This window comes from Ixodes scapularis, unplaced genomic scaffold, assembly GCF_016920785.2.
Source record: "Ixodes scapularis isolate PalLabHiFi unplaced genomic scaffold, ASM1692078v2 PGA_scaffold4__175_contigs__length_147842914, whole genome shotgun sequence".
NCBI lineage: Eukaryota > Metazoa > Arthropoda > Arachnida > Ixodida > Ixodidae > Ixodes > Ixodes scapularis.
Window position 1 is genome coordinate 51,258,013 of NW_024609879.1, and position 17,369 is coordinate 51,275,381.

The window sequence follows — 17,369 nt, forward strand, 5'->3', positions numbered from 1 at the left end:
TCGCGTGTCACGTGTTAGCGACAGGCGCGGGCGCTGCGAGCGGGCGTTCTCCGTGCGCGCGCCCGGCTTTGTCTGCGAGTCAGTCGAGTCAGTTTAGTTTTGTTCTTCGCGCTCGTTGCACGGTCGGTCGGCGCTCGACCGGCGTCGACGTTCGCGCTGCGGGTGCGCGGATACTGACGCGCCCATCGTTGCCCTGGATGGATGCCTACTGACCTCGGCTTTACATCTTTATTCAGTGTGAAGCTGCCGATACATTGCACTTTGGCTCGGCATCTGGATGCGCTTGGCGCTGGTGTGCTTGGTGACAATACTTGGACAGCTCGGATACCGCTTGCCCGCCGGAACTTCCCGATGCACTCCATCACTGGATACTGTGCTTGTGCGTGCTGTGCACCCTGGTGCTGTGTGTGTGTGTGTGTTCCGTGCACCGTGTTTGGCGACGACGCGCGCCTTGCATTCATTGTCTGTTGCAGTCAGCGGCAGCGCTTCGACGGTTTCGGTTCTTCTCTTCTCCCGTCGGACTGCCGGCCGGCGGCGACGTTCGCGCTGCGGGCGCACGGATACTGACGCGCCCATCGTTGCCCTGGATGGATACCCACTGACCCCGGCTTTGAATCTTTATTTAGTGTGAAGCTGCCGACCCATTGCAGTTTGGCTCGGCATCTGGTTGCGCTGGTGTGCTTGGTGACAATATTTGGGCAACTTGGATACCGCTTGCCCGCCGGAACTTCCCGACGCACTCAACACTGGATACTGTGCTTGTGCGTGGTGTGTGTGTGTGTTCCGTGCACTGTTTAATGACGACGCGACGACGCCTGGACGACCGTGTGCGCCGCCATAATTACCGCTGCGCTCACCACTGGACTCTACAGAAGTCTTCCGTGCGCTGCCCTTAGCCGTTACAAGCGAGAGATCGTCGCGATTTCAGACCCACTCCGCCTGGGTCTGAAATCACGACGATCTCTCGGTTGTAACGGCTAAGGGCATAACACGAAATTCTTTTGTAGAGTCCAGTGGTGAGCGCAGCGGGAATTCCGGCGGTGCAACGGTCCTGGGTTTAAAAACGGGACTGGAACTGCGCGGTTCCAGGCTGGATACAAGCTGGTGCCCCAATTTTGGGTCTAGGCGGAACCGGCATTTTTAATTCCGGCCTGAATCTGACATTTTCGTACGGGGCTTCACGGGCACAGAAATCGCTTTTCGATCAACTTGAATGCAGTCAAAGCCGCGACTTGCGACAACTGTTAAGTGTACGGAGCTGCGCCGTTGCGAGCTCGAAAACTTCTAGCGCTCATCCCAGCGCGCCACTTAGAGGGCAGTTTCTACAGGAACCGTAATATATTTAAACAGTAAAATAAAGGATAGCGTTTTCTGTTTTTTTTCGATTTTGCCTGTCTTTTTTTTTTTTATGCTAAACTTCCATTATAAATATACGTACTTTCCGTCATACTTTCGTAGTGTTGTCTTTTCCCCAGAGCGCAATCGCTCTCGGGGACCGACAGTCAGATTGGCCACTGTACGATAGGAGCTTACCGTTCAGACCAGCGTTCCAACATGACTATCCACACGTCGATCGACTGCGCCTAATCCCTCAAGTGGTTTTAAACTCTTTAATGTAAAGCGGAATGTCATCCTGCGACACCCCGGCCCCTCCGATTACGGCCCGACCAGCGGCATCAATGCCCGACAGTTTACATCATCTCATCTTGTTGTTACACCACTGATACGCGAACACACGGTCACATCGGCGATAATTCCAGTCTTCTGTTCACAACCCACAACACTGCCATCACGATGTCGCTGACACGAAGAAATACAGAATCACGTTGACGATGTTGCTGACACGCAGAAGAATCACGTTGAACGCCGGTTGGCACTCGGCACGGGACAACGGAACCGAACTCAGCACGGAAGGCACCCAGGCAGCCGGCAGGAAAACCTGCCTTCCTTGGACGCAGTTCCCGCGATTTCCATAACGTCGAAAACGTCGACACAGTTCCTCGTGGTTTCGCTGCTGTAGTTCCGCGTGTGTCCCGCAAATTGGAGACGGCCGTCTTACCCAGTGTATGTAGCGCTGCTGGCACTGCTCCGGAACTTCGCTGTTTCTAGCGGCTTCGTTAGCTCGTTTGATAAAATTAGTGGTAAAAACGTCAATGCAACCGAAATGTTCTGCACGTTTGGACTAGAAGACGGAATTACAGGCGGCCTTCGCTGCCGCTGAAGCTCAATCAACTCAACATTAATTTATTAAACAACGTGCGCGATGTGCTCGAAAAACGAAACCGAAAGAAGATGGGTCGGGAGGGCGAAAGCTTTCTCCGGTCTGCCTGGAGGAGGAAAACGGTTTGGAGAATAATAAGGACTTTAATTTTCCTTTCATCGGTCTGGGTTTGTTTATGTGTGTTTTGGTAAAAAAAAAAAAAAACTTTACAAAAAAAAAAAATAAAAAAACCACTTTTCTGGGGATCGAACCGTTGACCACTTGGTCAGTAGCGCGATGTTCTACCCCTGCGCCAACTGAACAAGGAGGAACTCGCATTCCTCCTTTCATCTGAACTGCCGTTCCTCCCTTCTCTGGGCAACTTGTCCGCAACAAGGAGGAACAGTCGCTTTTGCTACCTTTCTCCTCCCTTTTTTCTTAGAGTGTACATTATTTAAATTTGACAATGGGCACCAATGTATACAATCAAGAGCTGCCACAACCTGTTGTGGAAAGCAGGCAACACAGCTGAGCAATGCATCTGCAGCAAGTTTCCTCAATGTCAGTTGTTTTTTCTTCTGTCAGTTCTGGCACTCAGACCAATGTGCACAATTATAGAAGGTAGTGGGATTACAAAACAATATCTGCAGTCTGAACGACCACCGCAGTCATTGCATTTTTAAACAGCGATATAAAGCACCCTCTTGACAACACCAAACGTCACTCTCACTCATCTGCGTCGGCACTTATGCTTGAAAATAAAGAGAATGCTGTTTTCACATTCCACAGAGACGGAGCTGTGCCTTTACATGTCACAATGGTGTTCACTGCTAAAATAGACCTTTGGTAAGAATATGAGCTTAATGCTTGTAGGTGCAGATTTCTCCAGTTCATTTAACAGCCAGTCGCTTAGTGATGCTGCCCTATACATAAAATAATGTTTATTAGGACGCTGATACAACCAGGCTTTCTATAAAAAAAGTTACAGAATTCTGAAATGGAAAAGGATCTCTTTAAACGAATATTGAGTACTCTTTCCTATGCTGCTTGCAGCAATCATGCAATGTCACCTGAATAATTGATGAGAAAATAAGAAAAGTACCTTCGAACACTTTATTTGGGTCCTTGAAGAGCCAAAGTAGAGCCCCCTATGGTGTTTGGCCTTTGTTTTCAGATGCTGCATGTAGCATGATGTGCTAAAGAGGAAACAGAGAAAAAATAATGAAATATCTATATCAGATCAAGAACATGTGCAAATTGAGCTTGTGCATAAAACACAGCCCCCCTCAGTCCATTTAATTATTAGCCATGAATCTTATACAAAAGTCAAATGGACATTGCCTCTAATTGTTCATCCTGTGACCCGATATCTAAAACCAATGTTTGACTTGAGGGTCTTGTTCTCCTGTTCCTTAGTCAAAACCGATACACTTCAAATCCTAAATTCGTTCGAAACTTAGAAAAAATGCAAGGCCGGAATTACAATAGTGATTTGGTTTATAATGTGAAGCATTTCTTGACAACTGTTGAATTAACCGGAAAACTCAATCCAGTTTGAGTAATGCTTTATTTCTAAGGTTCATGAGAAGTTGCAGAAGAGTCTATGTAAAACTGGCTAAGCTCATATCCCAGACTTTCATAAGTTTGGGCAGCCACTCAAAATCTCCCATTAGAACGAAGGGCTAGTTGCACTCTTTCTCGTTGTCGAATCAGGTGGTCAGCCTAGAGTGCTTAGAGTGTGGCAACATAGAAACTTGATTTTCTCTTTAGATATCCCTGAAGGTTTTCACAGAACTGAGCGGGTAAAAGAGTGCATGTGTACTAAAACTGCTATCAAAAACTGGGGACTAAGCAGTAGCTTAGTCCCCAGTCCCCAATCTTACAATTTGGGAGCTCCATCCTACCCACGTTTGAACACACCTGTGCACACGCTTTTGAGTTGAGCGAGTGGTAAAAATTTACAGAGTATTTATATATGGCATGCAAGTCTGTTTGCAAGCTCCACACTTTGTGCACCTGATTACCCCCAAAATGTGATCTAGCCATTCCCTTTACCCCAAGTGCCTCCCACTCAAGGAGCTTGCTTGGCCACCTCGTCAGCGCATTCTGACTGCGCATTTCTTTTGTTGCCCGTTGAAAGGCGGACCCTTCTTCATAATTTTCTCTAAGAGACTGTTTCGATGTGTGCGAACGATGCATTTTGGTGTACCTGCATGCCATAAACTCCAATTTACAAGTTGGATTTGGAGCTGACAAAAGCATAGGGTCAGATGCACGATTTTAAAAAGCTTTCTCTCTGCATGAGCGCTCATACAAACCAAGCTGTCATCATGTGCCTCTGCCGTTGCCTGTGCTGGAGTCAAATCGGTCACACAAACCATAAAACAGACCAACCGACTGGTGAAAAGTGACAAAAAGGTTCGCCCACAAATGCTGTCGAATTTAAAGTGAAAATAGGTCAAGCCGAGACGAGCAACCCATTAAAAAAAAGGTACCATAAAACTTTCATCACACCAGTTATTTTATATCTACAAGAAATAAATATGTGAAGCCAACCGCATAAAATTAATTTATAGAGACCATATCGGATCTGCACAGACGAGGAAAAAGCCAATCTTGTGGAAGGCCTTCTTAATAACTGTGGCCTTTGATCTAGTGAAGCTGTCCAAGTTAGGATAGAATAAATGTTAGACACAGATTTTTCTCCATACATTGTGGACAAATAGATATCCGACTATGACTGTGGAGGGGAGGGGGACACAGGCAGGGGAGGGGGACACAGGCAGCAGCCGCATCTTTTTTCTGCGTGCACCTCGACCAAGTCGTATTAATTTGGGTTGTGGGGACCTGTACCTGCATGTCTTGGCACAGAAGTCCACCGAGCACAGCGATTTCTGTGCCAAGACATGAAGGCCACAAGACATTTTTCAAAGAATTGGGCGGCTAGCAGGACTAGTGGACAGCGAAACCACTGCCACCCACCGTGGGAAAAACCCTGGTTAGATGTGATCAATATTGCCCAAACAGTTTTCAGAAGGGTGCTGTCAGTCACATCAAGTTTGCTTTTCTCTCAGACATGCTAGATTTTAAAAACTGAACTATTTACTTGCCAGCTAAAAACATGTGCAGCCAACTCCACAAAATGACTTTTTCAAAGTGACCAATCGTCAAGAACTGCTCCACGTTGTACAATTCCAAATGTAGTTCCTGGAAAAAAAAGACAAACACGAATGACAATCTATACAAATGAGAGTTGCTTAAATCGTAGCTGGCTATAACTATCCAAGGTAATCCTGCAGTACAATGGCCACAGGAGACTGCCAGAAATCAGCTGACTTGTGCTCAAAGAAATTCCTACAAACAAGACTTAAGAACCATGCAGTTCCCTTTACTTAAAGGTCACCTTATAATGTGTTAGAATATACAAGAAAACAGATTTCAAATCTTAGAGCAAGACCTTGTAGGCATCGACATAAACTAAGCGAAAACATTATGCAATTAGAGGACCCTTACAATATTTGTCGCCTTAGGCAAGATACTTTATATAAAAAAACTACCTAATTAAGCTATTTAAGAAAAACGTAGCCTATAATAGTTACTCCTAAGAGGTAATTCCATTATCTTACCTTACTTCTTTTATTAAACAAATAAACAAGGAAAACTAGGAACCGGCTATGCTCAGGTTTTTTGCACAAAGTGCCTGTATTAGTGTTATTACATCTTATACTGAAGCAGCAGTTGCTTTTCTAAACTTTCATCCAAAAGTTTTACATTACTGAAAGCAAGCACATCCATTTCCATCGCTGAAAAAGCTTTCAACTGGCACACTCGGTGGAATGGCTTGCATGCACAAGGATTTGTTCCTGGTTACAACCTCAACAGTACACAAAGCCATTGCCTCTGAGGTTACCTTTCTCCACCACTGCTCCTCACTGTAAGCAGAACTTTTGGAGGGAGTTGAGAAAAAATATTCTCCTTGTTCATCTGTTGTCAGTGTTTTCTCTGCATTGCCAGCTGCGCTTTGTCATTGGCACTTGTCATCCATAATCCGAAGTGCATAATCTTTTTGGTCATTGTCTATCCATGACAATCTAGATATAAGGTATGCATCAGATCATGCTCCTCAATATAACTGGAATTAGAAAGATTAGAAAAATAACTCCAAAAGAACATTGCTACTTTTTTATTCAGTAAAAATAACGTGATACAGAACTTACTTCCCACAAACTTAGCGTGTGACAGTTAGCGTTACCAAGAAAACAATTGTTACATCAATATGTTGCTTGCAACGTGTCACTAGTTAATACTACCTGCGATTCAACCTTGCCAAGTTCATCGGCTACAAAAAGCCAGCAGCAGGTGACCGATGTTTGAATTTAGCCATAGTAACTAGATTCAAATGAATTTAGCATATTAGGTTTGAATCTAGCTATAGTGAATAGTAACACCAGTTGGGGTCAAAACAATGTTACATGCGACGGACACTACTACAAAACTTGTCGGAAGTGACACCAGCTGGATCAGCGTTGTCTCCCTCTCAGAGTCGTGCTCGATCTGTAGTAACTCACTTTTCACTTACCATGAAATTACACCAGCGAAGTTGACTCCGTAACTCGACTTGTTCAAATAGTTAAATCATAAAACGTTGCTCGACATTTCGTATCTTCTGAAAAACAAGACATACACAAGGCTGTCAGAATGTCAGTTAAAGCAAGTGAGAGTAGCTTAAACTGCAGTTGGAACTGGACATGCAAAGTAACCCTGCAGTCCAAGCATGGCTACAGGAGGCTGCAAGAGATCAGCCAACTTGTGCCCTGAAAAACCTCTACAAAACAAGAATAAACCATGCAGTTCCATTTTGATGTTAACTCATAATCTACTAAAATATGCATTAGAAAAAGGCTTGATACATGTTCAAACTGGGGCTTTACGGGCAACATGTTAGATGTGGCTAATATTGCTACAACAGTTGTCGAAAAAGTGACATCAGCTACATCAGCTACATCAGCGTTGCCTCCCCCTCAGGGACATGCTCATTCTGTAAGAACTCAGACTGGAGACTTATCATAAAAAAATACAAAAGCGAAGTTGACTCCGTAATTCAACTGGTTCAAATGGTTAAATCCTCAAACATAGCTCGATGTCTTGAGGTGCACACTGTATTTTCTGAAAAACAAGACACAAGATTGTCAGACTGTCAATTTAATCAGGTTAGAGCAGCTTAAATAGCAGTTGGCACTGGACATGCTAAGTAATCATGCAGTGCAAGCATGGCTGCAGGTGGCTGGCAGACCGGCCGACTTGTGCTTTGAAAAACCTCTATAAAACAAAAAGAAAGAACCATGAGGCTTCACTTAGTTCAAAGCTTAAAAGTTACTATTTAAAGGGGGGTGCAACGATTTCCGGACTTCAGTCAAAATTTGTGAAGGTTGCTCTCTGACACTTTTGAAGTAAAGAACAGGGAACCGATTTCGGCTGCGCATCCTAGGTGTTGCGAAAAAAAAAAAAAGACAGCTGTTGGCATTTCGGGCACCCCTCAACTCACTCCCAGTCTTCAGGGTCACACCTGGTCGCACTCCTAGTGACGTCATTCGGAGTGCCGTGTAGGTTCCCGTGTGCTATCTCGGAGGACGCTTCCTCTACCTCTCTGTGCTGACATTAGCGGGCGTTATGCTGCAGCTTGGAACCGAGCGAGGGCACGTAATCGTCTAGCCGTAGTTCCTTCGGCTGCCACCTGCGGCTGCAGGTGGGGGAAAAAGCTTGGCTTTTGTTTTGCGATTATGCAGTGGAATCGCAACATTCTTAATGAAGGAGATGTTTTCTGTATCCTCCGGGGCGTGATAAACAACGTAAAAATGACGAGATGCAAATTATCTTAATCATAAAATCGTTGCACCCCCCTCTAATAATAATAAATTTAAATATCAAACGAATAATTATTTTGTGCGAGAGCAAGGGGCAAAAAAGTTGCAAGGAGATAATTTGTAAAGTGGCAGGATGCCGGTTGCTGTAATTAAACAGACGCAGACTCCTAATAACACGGGATATGAATACCATATCATGTCGCCCACATCTGCCTTGACACTGCAGCACTCGCACTGCGTGCATGCATCACCGGTTCACAGCAGCATACCGCAGCAAATCATGTATTGGCTCTGGGGGCTCACATATTTTACAGGGGACTTATGTTGGACAAATGTTTCGTTTCTCCTAAAAGAAACGGAAGTGACGACATCGCGTCCGATTGGTTGAGGCTCGAATGACGAAGGTTCCCTACGAAAATGTGGGCGGAGACGGCGAACCGCCCCCACCGGAAGTGACAACACTTTGACGTATCGTTTCCTCGGTGTTTCGTCTGAAAAGGGAACGAGTCTGTCGATGGTTTCTTCGCGGTAGCGAAATTGGAAACACGGCGTCTCGGAGGCAGAGCGACAGTCTTTCTATAGTTCAACTTTTTGTTTCCCTCCGGAAAGGCTCCACCGGCAAGACCGCGACACCGCGATGCCTTTGAACTACCGGAGGAAGCTTTTCGGAGGCAGTACCGTCTCACCAAGAATGTGGTCCGTTGATTGTGCGACGAACTGCGCGAGGAGCCAGAGCTGAGGCTGCGAGGTTCGTGGAAGGTGATGTCTGTGGAACAGCAAGTGTTGTGCGCACTTCGCTTTTAGCCACGGGCAGGAAACTGTGTGGGGAGCTTTCAGAGCATGGTGGCGAGCGACGAGCACATAGCGAGGAATCAGGCTACAGTCGGCATTGTTGTGCGGGCTAGGGATCCGGCGCGGCTGGATCGACTTTCCCCAGGCAACCGGCAAGAGGGAAGACGTCGAGAGGGGCTTCCAACGGCTCGGCAGGATACCCGGCGTCATCGGTTGCGTCGACGGGACGATGATACCATCGTCGGCCCGTCACAGAACGACCCCGCCGTCACGAAGGCGGCGTATTGGTGCCGCAAACAATTCTACGCTCTGAACGCGATGGAGGTACGTATGATCACATATATACTACGGCTCACCTCAGCATGAACTAACTAAGAAGACTGCAAGCGCGAACGGCTTGACTGGGGCGCTCGCTGCACGAGCGCTCGTGCAGCCGCCGGGGCTTTATCCAAAGCAGCTAGCTCGCGCTTTTAGTTATAGGTTAATGCCCGTTCTGAATGGGTTTGAAAAAGAGCGTAACGCTAATACCGTGTGGATATGCCATTTTAGAGAGTTATGAATTGTTAGTACTCATTCATCCCCCGCACAAGCGTTTGTTCGACGAAGGAAGGGAGGGTTTGTTAGCTGAAAAGCTTTCGATCTCTGTTTTCATGTCGTGTTAGGCTTTTAAGCATCTGTCCCTGGCCTGCATGATAAAGTGTAAACTCTCCTTTGAAGAAAAAAACAAATTTGCCTAAACTATTACGTGGATCAAAGGTAGTGGCTATTTATCATATTTAATGTAATCTTTGTAACACAATCAGCGCTCTGTCTGTGTCCTCCTTCATCCAATATTCCGTCGTTTTTTCGCGCTGTCTTAATATTTTAAGTTTGTAAACCACATAATTTATGGTGGTGTGTTGTTCAACATGTAAATAGTGTTTGACAGGGCTCCATGACAATGAGTACAATCAACTGTTTGTGGATTCAGTTGAACTAATGTCTATATATGTCTCACTATTGCAGGTGTGTAACGCCGACTGCCGGGTGATGAGCATCGACCCACGGTATCCTGGGTCGGTGCACAACTCCTTCGCGTGGCGCTGCTCGTGGCTCTGGAGCAACTTCGAGCAAGGCCGGCTGATAGACGATGGCAGGCTCCTGCTCGGTAAGCATACTCCATTTGTTGGTTCTGTACATGATGGCTCTGCACCACTTATAGGCTACAATATCACACATATTGTTCCAAACATGGATAACTGGCATGCGCTCTGGCCATACCTGTGACACGTCTCCTTGGAAACACTCCGACGCAGCTGTCAACTACAGGGGGGAAAGGTTGCAAACAGCAGTTTTACCTGCGTAGTTGTGAGAAATTTTAAAGGGATACAACAACGAAATTTCGGTGCTTATTCTTTGGTCTATACGTGTTCAAAAGAGCAGTATCACATCGAACTCATCAATATCTTGTTAAAAAAGGCACTAAAAGGCATTTAAATAAATTAGGCAATTAGCAAAGAGCATTTTCTAGATGTCGCTAAAGCTGTAATGCCCGTCTAGGAACCTTGATAGGTAGGGATGATAACTGTCTTACGTAGAACTATACATGCTTTGAACCTGACGCCATCCCGACAGCTCTACGGCCAGCAGAAGAGAAAAGGGGAGGGAGGAATTCCACACTCAACGGGACTCTCTTTTGTGTGTCCCAAGATGATAGAAGATTAACCCGTCACTCAAAATTCACACAAAAGCAGCTTTGGGGTTAGTTGCGGTGGCCCGATCGCTGGCGTGCTTCGACCGCTTTGGTTGCTGGAACAGCTAGGGCATCCTGACGACGTCTGCCTCGCCGCAGCTTTGCTCTTCCCGAGATAAACTACATCACAATTGCACTGGATGTGACGTGCTCTCAGCTGGCTGCTCTCCGAGCGCTTGCCAGTGTGGGCTGTTTATAACGAAAAATACAGCCATCAAGCTCAAAATACAAATCTGCAATTGTCATTTACGGGTATTGTGGATCATATTGAGCCTATTTCTGAACACGACGGGTATATTTCAACTGTCGTTGAAGTATTCTTTAAAAACAAAAAAAAAACAGCATTAATATCATACATTTCCTTCTCCGCCTCTGCAGGTGACAGCGGCTATGCCTTGGAACTTTGGCTCATCACCCCTGTCCCTGGATTCCACGCGACCTCCACCGCTTGCGGCCGGTTTAATAAGGCACATTCTTCGATAAGGTCCATTGTGGAGCGCTGCATTGGGCTGTTGAAAAGCAGATTCCAGTGTCTGCAAAGACACCGGACTCTGTATTATCATCCAACAACACCCACCGTCATTATATCGTCTTGTGCAGTGCTCCACAATATGTGCCTTTCATCGAGGGAGGCAGAACCAGACCCTCACGAGCCAGGATTGGAGTCTGGGCCGAGCTCGGAGGGGTCAGTGGCGGATGACGAGAGGCTAGCTCCTGCCCACCCTCGGGTCAGCCTCTCGGACAGGGGGAGGGCTCTGAGGCATCACCTTGTTGCCCAGTTCCGAACCCGCCACAGCAGTGCCTCCCCGGAGTCTCACGCAAGCCACGATGGCAGTCGCGCCCACCAGGGACACCACCAGTGCCAAGGAGTTCGTCGCCACAAAGGAGGTCCCGCCCATCAGGGACACCATCGGCGACAGGGAGCCCCTCATCGTCCTCGCCACGGTGGCACTCCTGCACACCAGGGACGCCACCGGCGACAGCGCATCCCTCGTCGTCCTCAACTCGACTGACGCCCTCGCCACCAGAGAAGCCCCCCGTGGCAGTATGTGCCTGACGTGTTGCTCCTCAGTCAAGGCCGTCCATAAGCTCCACAGTGTGAACTCTAATGCCTTGCGCAGTTCGCACAACCACCGTGTTACCTTTACGGACATGTAGTACCGCCTCCGAAATGCTATTCGGTGCATCACGGTGATGTTGATAGAGCTTTTTTTTATTTGCAAGCAGGGTTCATAAAATGCCTGGAACAATAACAGAATGTTTTGTGGGTTATGTAGCTAGCCAACAGAGCATCTGGCTCGCCCTTGCAGGAAACGGATAACTCAATGAGGCTACTGGTGAGACCCGTTTTGCTTCTTTTAATGCAATATATTGTTCGTATCGGGTTTGGACATCAATTCATTTTCTCTACACTTCCATTGCCCTGCTCCATTTTACAATCTATTATGGTTACCACAGGGCCAGGTGTATTACTCGATAATCGCATATTGAATTTGTGTCAATTTGAATGTATAAAGAAGACAACAAGCAGTGTCTTTGAAAGTGCTTTCTTTTTTTGACAACAATGCCGTAAATGAAAAATAAACATGTTTGAAAGCACAGGTTGCAATACTTTCTTTAAAATTGAGAATGGACTATTAAACACCGTATAAATTACTTATCATTATCCAGGATATATCACAGTCATTATTTCACACTGGACTTCACTTAATTCAGCACACTGCCATTTCGTGTGTGTTTTGTCACACATGGAAGCATGACAGATTCCATAGTAGAGGCATGTTGAGATCAACAATGATATAAGAAAACAAACAAACGAAAAACACAGGGACACAGACGAAGGAAACAGGACAAAATGCACTCTTAACTGAAGTTTATTGAAAATTTAACTTCAGTTGAGAGTGCACCTTGTCCTGTTTCCCTTCGGCTGCGTCCCTGTGTTTTTTTCGGCGCTTTTTCTGTTTGCAATGAACAAACTGGCCCAAATCTCCACTTTATTTCGATAAAAGAAAAATGGCAAACCCGGAGGCCAGTTTCAGGCGGGTGGCAAGTTGTGGCTAGAGTGCAGACCTCTTGGTTTCAAATAAAGAAAACGCGGGAGCGCCCAGGGGCGAGTCCTCGCCCACCAGCGCCAAAAACGTGAGTATGATGATGCCAGCGAGCGCACCCGGGCGCCTCCGCCCCCTGTTTGCCTGCGGGTAAAGGAAGTAATTCAATAGCTTGGTCCACACTATGAGTAAACTGCGCAAATTACCTCGCCTGTTTCGCCAGCTCCGTAGCCCGCGCCCGCGCCTTCGACACCCGCATGGCCCAGTAGCGTTTCCAACCTTCCGGCTCCTTCCTCGGAGGCTTCCTCGGAGGCCCGAGGAAGTTGAGCCGGGAGGTTAGCTCGTTCCAGAGACGAACTTTGTCGTCTCTGGACAGCGCCGGGCTCAGCTTAGTTGCGCCACGTACCAGAGAGGCCACATCCTACTGTTTCTTGAGCAGTCATTAGCGCCAGTAATTTGAACTAGGCGCTCATCCGCGTCCCGCGTGTTGTTCTAGCCTTTTATGCGAGTTTACTCTATCTAATATTTTCTGGAACCGCTACAAAATCAGTTGTTTATTTCAATAGAACACGTGTATTTTTTTAGTTTGACAAATTTCTTTAAAATAGAGCCGATGTGAAGGTCGCCGCCGCAAGGGATTGGCTGCCATCACTTGACTAAAAGCAGAAAATGCTCCTCCGGTTGCCAGAGAAACGGACGCTTGCGTAGGGACTAGGTTCCAGATAGGTACCGCCGAGAAAGCGTAGGTACGGCAGGGGGACAGCGTAGCTACTTCCGCTCTGCGGGGGTTGGCTCTTGACGCCTCTCAAGTGAGTGACAGACGCCAATCTTGCAATGTCGTCACGGCGTCAAAGAGGGCGAGAGAGAGAGATTTTGGGGGTTTATGGCGCAATAGCTACGAGGCCATTTGCGCCAAACAAATTTTAGGCTTCATTGTACTATAAAGTGGGTTTTACAAACGGATAACCAAAAAGCTAAAATCGGTGTAAAAGGCCAACACTACCAAGAAATTCTATTACTCGTTCAAAAGAGACCAGAGGATTCTCGCCCAGATGAAGAGCAGGATGAAATGGGATATGATATTGAAAAAATTCAGGGAAATGAATGCGGCGCTTGGGCTCAAGGCTGGGGCACAACCACAAGATATGCAAAACAGTGAGCCTATCACCACACTGATCGCAGACTGGTGGATCTTCTCCCGAAAGCAGATACCTATGGGTTATAAATGAGTGTCCGATTCTCAAACGGCACAACAACGTTTCATGAAGTCGGCACTTGCATGAAGAGCTTTCCCAAACTCCCAAAGCCGGTTTGGTAACATGAAGCTTGTTATCGCACTCCATGTCCCATTCCAATTGCCAAGAATGATGAATCGAGGACTTCACCAAGGGCTTAATATCTTGATAGGGTAAACACGAGAGAGATTGTGGAAGATTACCGGCAGACCCTGCAAGCCTGTCGGCTTCTTCATTGCCTTGTATGCCAATGTGACTGGGTACCCAACAAAATTTTATATTTTGACCTCCATGCAAAGCGGAGTTAAGTTTATATCGAATTTGTTGTACAAGCATATTTTTAGTGTCTTTAAGAGAGCAAACTGCAAGAATCACACTTTGAGAGTCAACAAATAGGACTGCCCTCAGTATTTTACTATTGATAATATATTCAATCGCCATTGATACCGCATAGAGCTCCGCAGTAAAAATGCTGGCAACACAATCAAGTCGTTGAACCTTGGAGAAGCTTTCAGAATACACAGCGCAACCGACAAAAGAGGAGGTCTTGGCACCATCAGTATAAACATGAAGATAACCGTCATACTTAGTTTGCAGTTCACCAAACTCTTGCTTAATTACAGCATGGGAAATCCCATGCTTGTTAAACTTCGCGAGAGACCAGTCGGATTCAACTCGCTGTGCTTTCCAAGGTGGAATGCCACTGACTTTCCTAACGAGGCTTACCTGGTCCAGAGGAAGGTGCAGAGAAGTGCGAAGATGTTCAATACGGAAGCTTAACGGTGTTACAATGCTTGGTTTATTTTCAAAAAGGCGAAAGAACCTCGACCTTGTAAGTGAAGAGTACGTCGGATGCTGGGGGTCGGCCAGAATCTTGTAAGCATATGTTAGACTAAGATATGTACGTCGTTTGTTAAGGGACAGCTCATTAGATTCTGCATACAAACTGAGGACGGGCGACGTCCGGAAGGCTCCTGTCGCCAGTCGCAAGCCGAGATGGTGAACTGGGTCCAACATTTTAAGGGCAGAGGGCCGCGCTGATCCATACACTACTGCACCGTAGTCAAGACGGGATCGTACAAGGGCGTTGTAAAACTGCAGGATACATTTTCTATCAGACCCCCAAGACTTGTGAGACAAAACTTTCAACAGATTTGTGGACTGAAGGCATTTTTGCTTCAGCGCTTTAAGGTGGGAAATAAAGTTAAGCTTTTTATCAAATATTACACCAAGAAATCGATGCTCCTTTCTAACTGGGATAAGGGTTCCATTTAATTCCAGGGATGGACCCAAAAACAACCCACGGCGCAAAGAAAAAGGCACACAGACCGTTTTTGAAACAGAGAACCTGAACCCATTTTCGTCGGCCCACTTTGACAGTTTGTTTATGGCTAACTGCAACTGACGCTCACAACTGGAAAGGTTACAAGATGATGATGAAATCTGTATATCATCAGCATAAAGAGAATATGTAATTGAAGGTGGCAGCAGTCGTGCAAGTGAATTCATTGCTAGTAAAAATAAAGTCACACTTAAAACACCCCCTTGAGGGACTCCGTTTTCTTGAACAAAGGAATCAGATAGGACTGAACCGAGACGAACTTGAAAAGTCCTGTCCATCAGATATTCCTTTATGCATCGTAGCATACGGCCACGGATGTTACAGGCATACAGGTTTCGGAGAATCCCATACCTCCACGCTGTGTCATATGCCCTTTCTAAGTCGAAAAAAACTACAACACAGTGCTGCCTGTTTACAAATGCTTCGCGTATCACAGTTTCCAGGCGCACTAAGTGGTCAAGGGTAGATCGACCTTGGCGGAATCCACACTGATTATTATCAAGGACCCTCTGGCTTTCTAACATGTATACTTGTCGCCTGTTTATAAGCCTTTCAAACGTTTTCCCGAGGCAGCTCGTCAGGGCAATTGGGCGATAACTTGATGGTTGTGAGGGGTCTTTATTGGGTTTTAGAAGGGGGATGATATGTGCATGTTTCCAAGCCTGAGGGAAGCATGCTTTTTTCCACAAAATATTGAAAAAGAGGAGAAGGTTTTCAAGGGATTCTGAAGAAAGGTGGCCAAGCATTTCATAGTGAATATTATCGGGCCCAGGGGCAGAGAGTTTAGTTACATTAAGGGACATCTCAAGCTCGCATCGCGTAGAAGGTTGGTTATAAGATGCTGAATTTCCTCCCGACATGACAAGTTTTTGTCGCTCCGCACAAGCTTTCAACCGTACAAAAGTAATACTGTAGTTGGCCGAACTAGATGCATCATAAAAATGTTCTCCGAGTATATTACCAATGTCTCTTAGTGATGAAGAAGGAGCATTAAACGTTGGGATAGCAAAGCACCTATAATCTCCATTTATTTTCCGATATCTGTCCCAGGCCTCTTTGGCGGGGACAAAACTAGTTAGAGAGGAGAGATATTTCATCCATGACTTCCGCTTTGCTTGCTTCCTAGTCCAACAAGCCTTAGCTTTTCGTCGCTTGAACTCAACAAGGTTGCATGAAGTGGGGTATCTGCGAAATCGGCCCCACGCCCTATTCTGGTCCGTTCGGGTTTTGGCGCACTCCTCATTCCACCACGGTTTGCATTTTTTGGGTTATTACCAGATGTTTGTGGAATGGACTGCTGAGCAGCCCTTAGTATCTGCTCTGTAACATAAAGAGTAGCGTTTTCAGGGGACATAGAAGATAGAATCGAAGGATCTAAAGCGGAGTGAAGATTAAAAAGCGTCCAGTCAGCCTTGTCTAACTTCCACCTAGGGACCCTCTTTAAAAGATTAGGCAATGGAATGGTGCTTTCTAAAATAACTGGATAGTGATCACTTCCAAAGGGGTTATGAAGAACCTTCCAGGAAAAGCAAGGAAGTAATGAAGGTGAAGCGATAGAAAGGTCAATGGATGTGAATGAGTTGTGTGCCGCACTAAAAAAAGTTGGCTCTCTCCCGTTAAGAAGGCACAGCCCAGAAGACAATAAAAGACGTTCAATTACACCACCACGGGAGTTCTGACGGGAAGTACCCCACATGGGATGATGAGCGTTAAAATCGCCTAAAATTAAAAAAGGTTGAGGAAGCTGTCCTACAAGTCCCTGCAGCTCTTGGAGGTTCAAAGGAACATTTGGTGGCAAGTATAAAGAGACAACTGTTACAAGGCGGTCCACGAGGAGACGCACTGCAACAGCTTCCAGAGGCGTGCAGAGTGGAACTTGAGAGCAAGCGACTCCACTCTGCACAACCACTGCAACACCACCAGAAGGAGGGGAAGCAGGACGGTCTTTCCTAAAAACTTGATGATGTCTTAAAATGTTAAAAGAAGTGGATTGAGGGTGGGTTTCTTGCAAAGCAAGAGCGATGGGCCGAAGCTCATTCATGAAATAGTTAACATCATCAATGTTTCTTAAAATACCGCGACAGTTCCACTGCATAAAATGTAACTTCGTCATCTATTAAAAGGTGTGTAAATATGTAAATATATAATCAGTGAAA

At 46.1% G+C, this 17,369-nt stretch overlaps 1 protein-coding gene and 1 long non-coding RNA gene across 2 annotated transcripts; both read left to right on the plus strand.

Annotated features, from left to right (window-relative positions):
- The first annotated feature begins 9,128 nt into the window (after positions 1-9,128).
- Positions 9,129-10,990, plus strand: LOC115316219. Its single transcript, XR_005715614.2, has 3 exons — positions 9,129-9,180; positions 9,862-10,003; positions 10,967-10,990. It is a non-coding gene; the product is annotated as an uncharacterized LOC115316219 (long non-coding RNA).
- Positions 10,991-11,079: 89 nt separating this feature from the next.
- On the plus strand, positions 11,080-11,620 carry LOC121837583 (the record flags this gene model as incomplete). The annotated part of the gene is made up of 1 exon (XM_042293230.1): positions 11,080-11,620. A coding segment is annotated over one exon (522 nt), but the record flags the coding sequence as incomplete, so codon positions are not given.
- Positions 11,621-17,369: the final 5,749 nt, after the last annotated feature.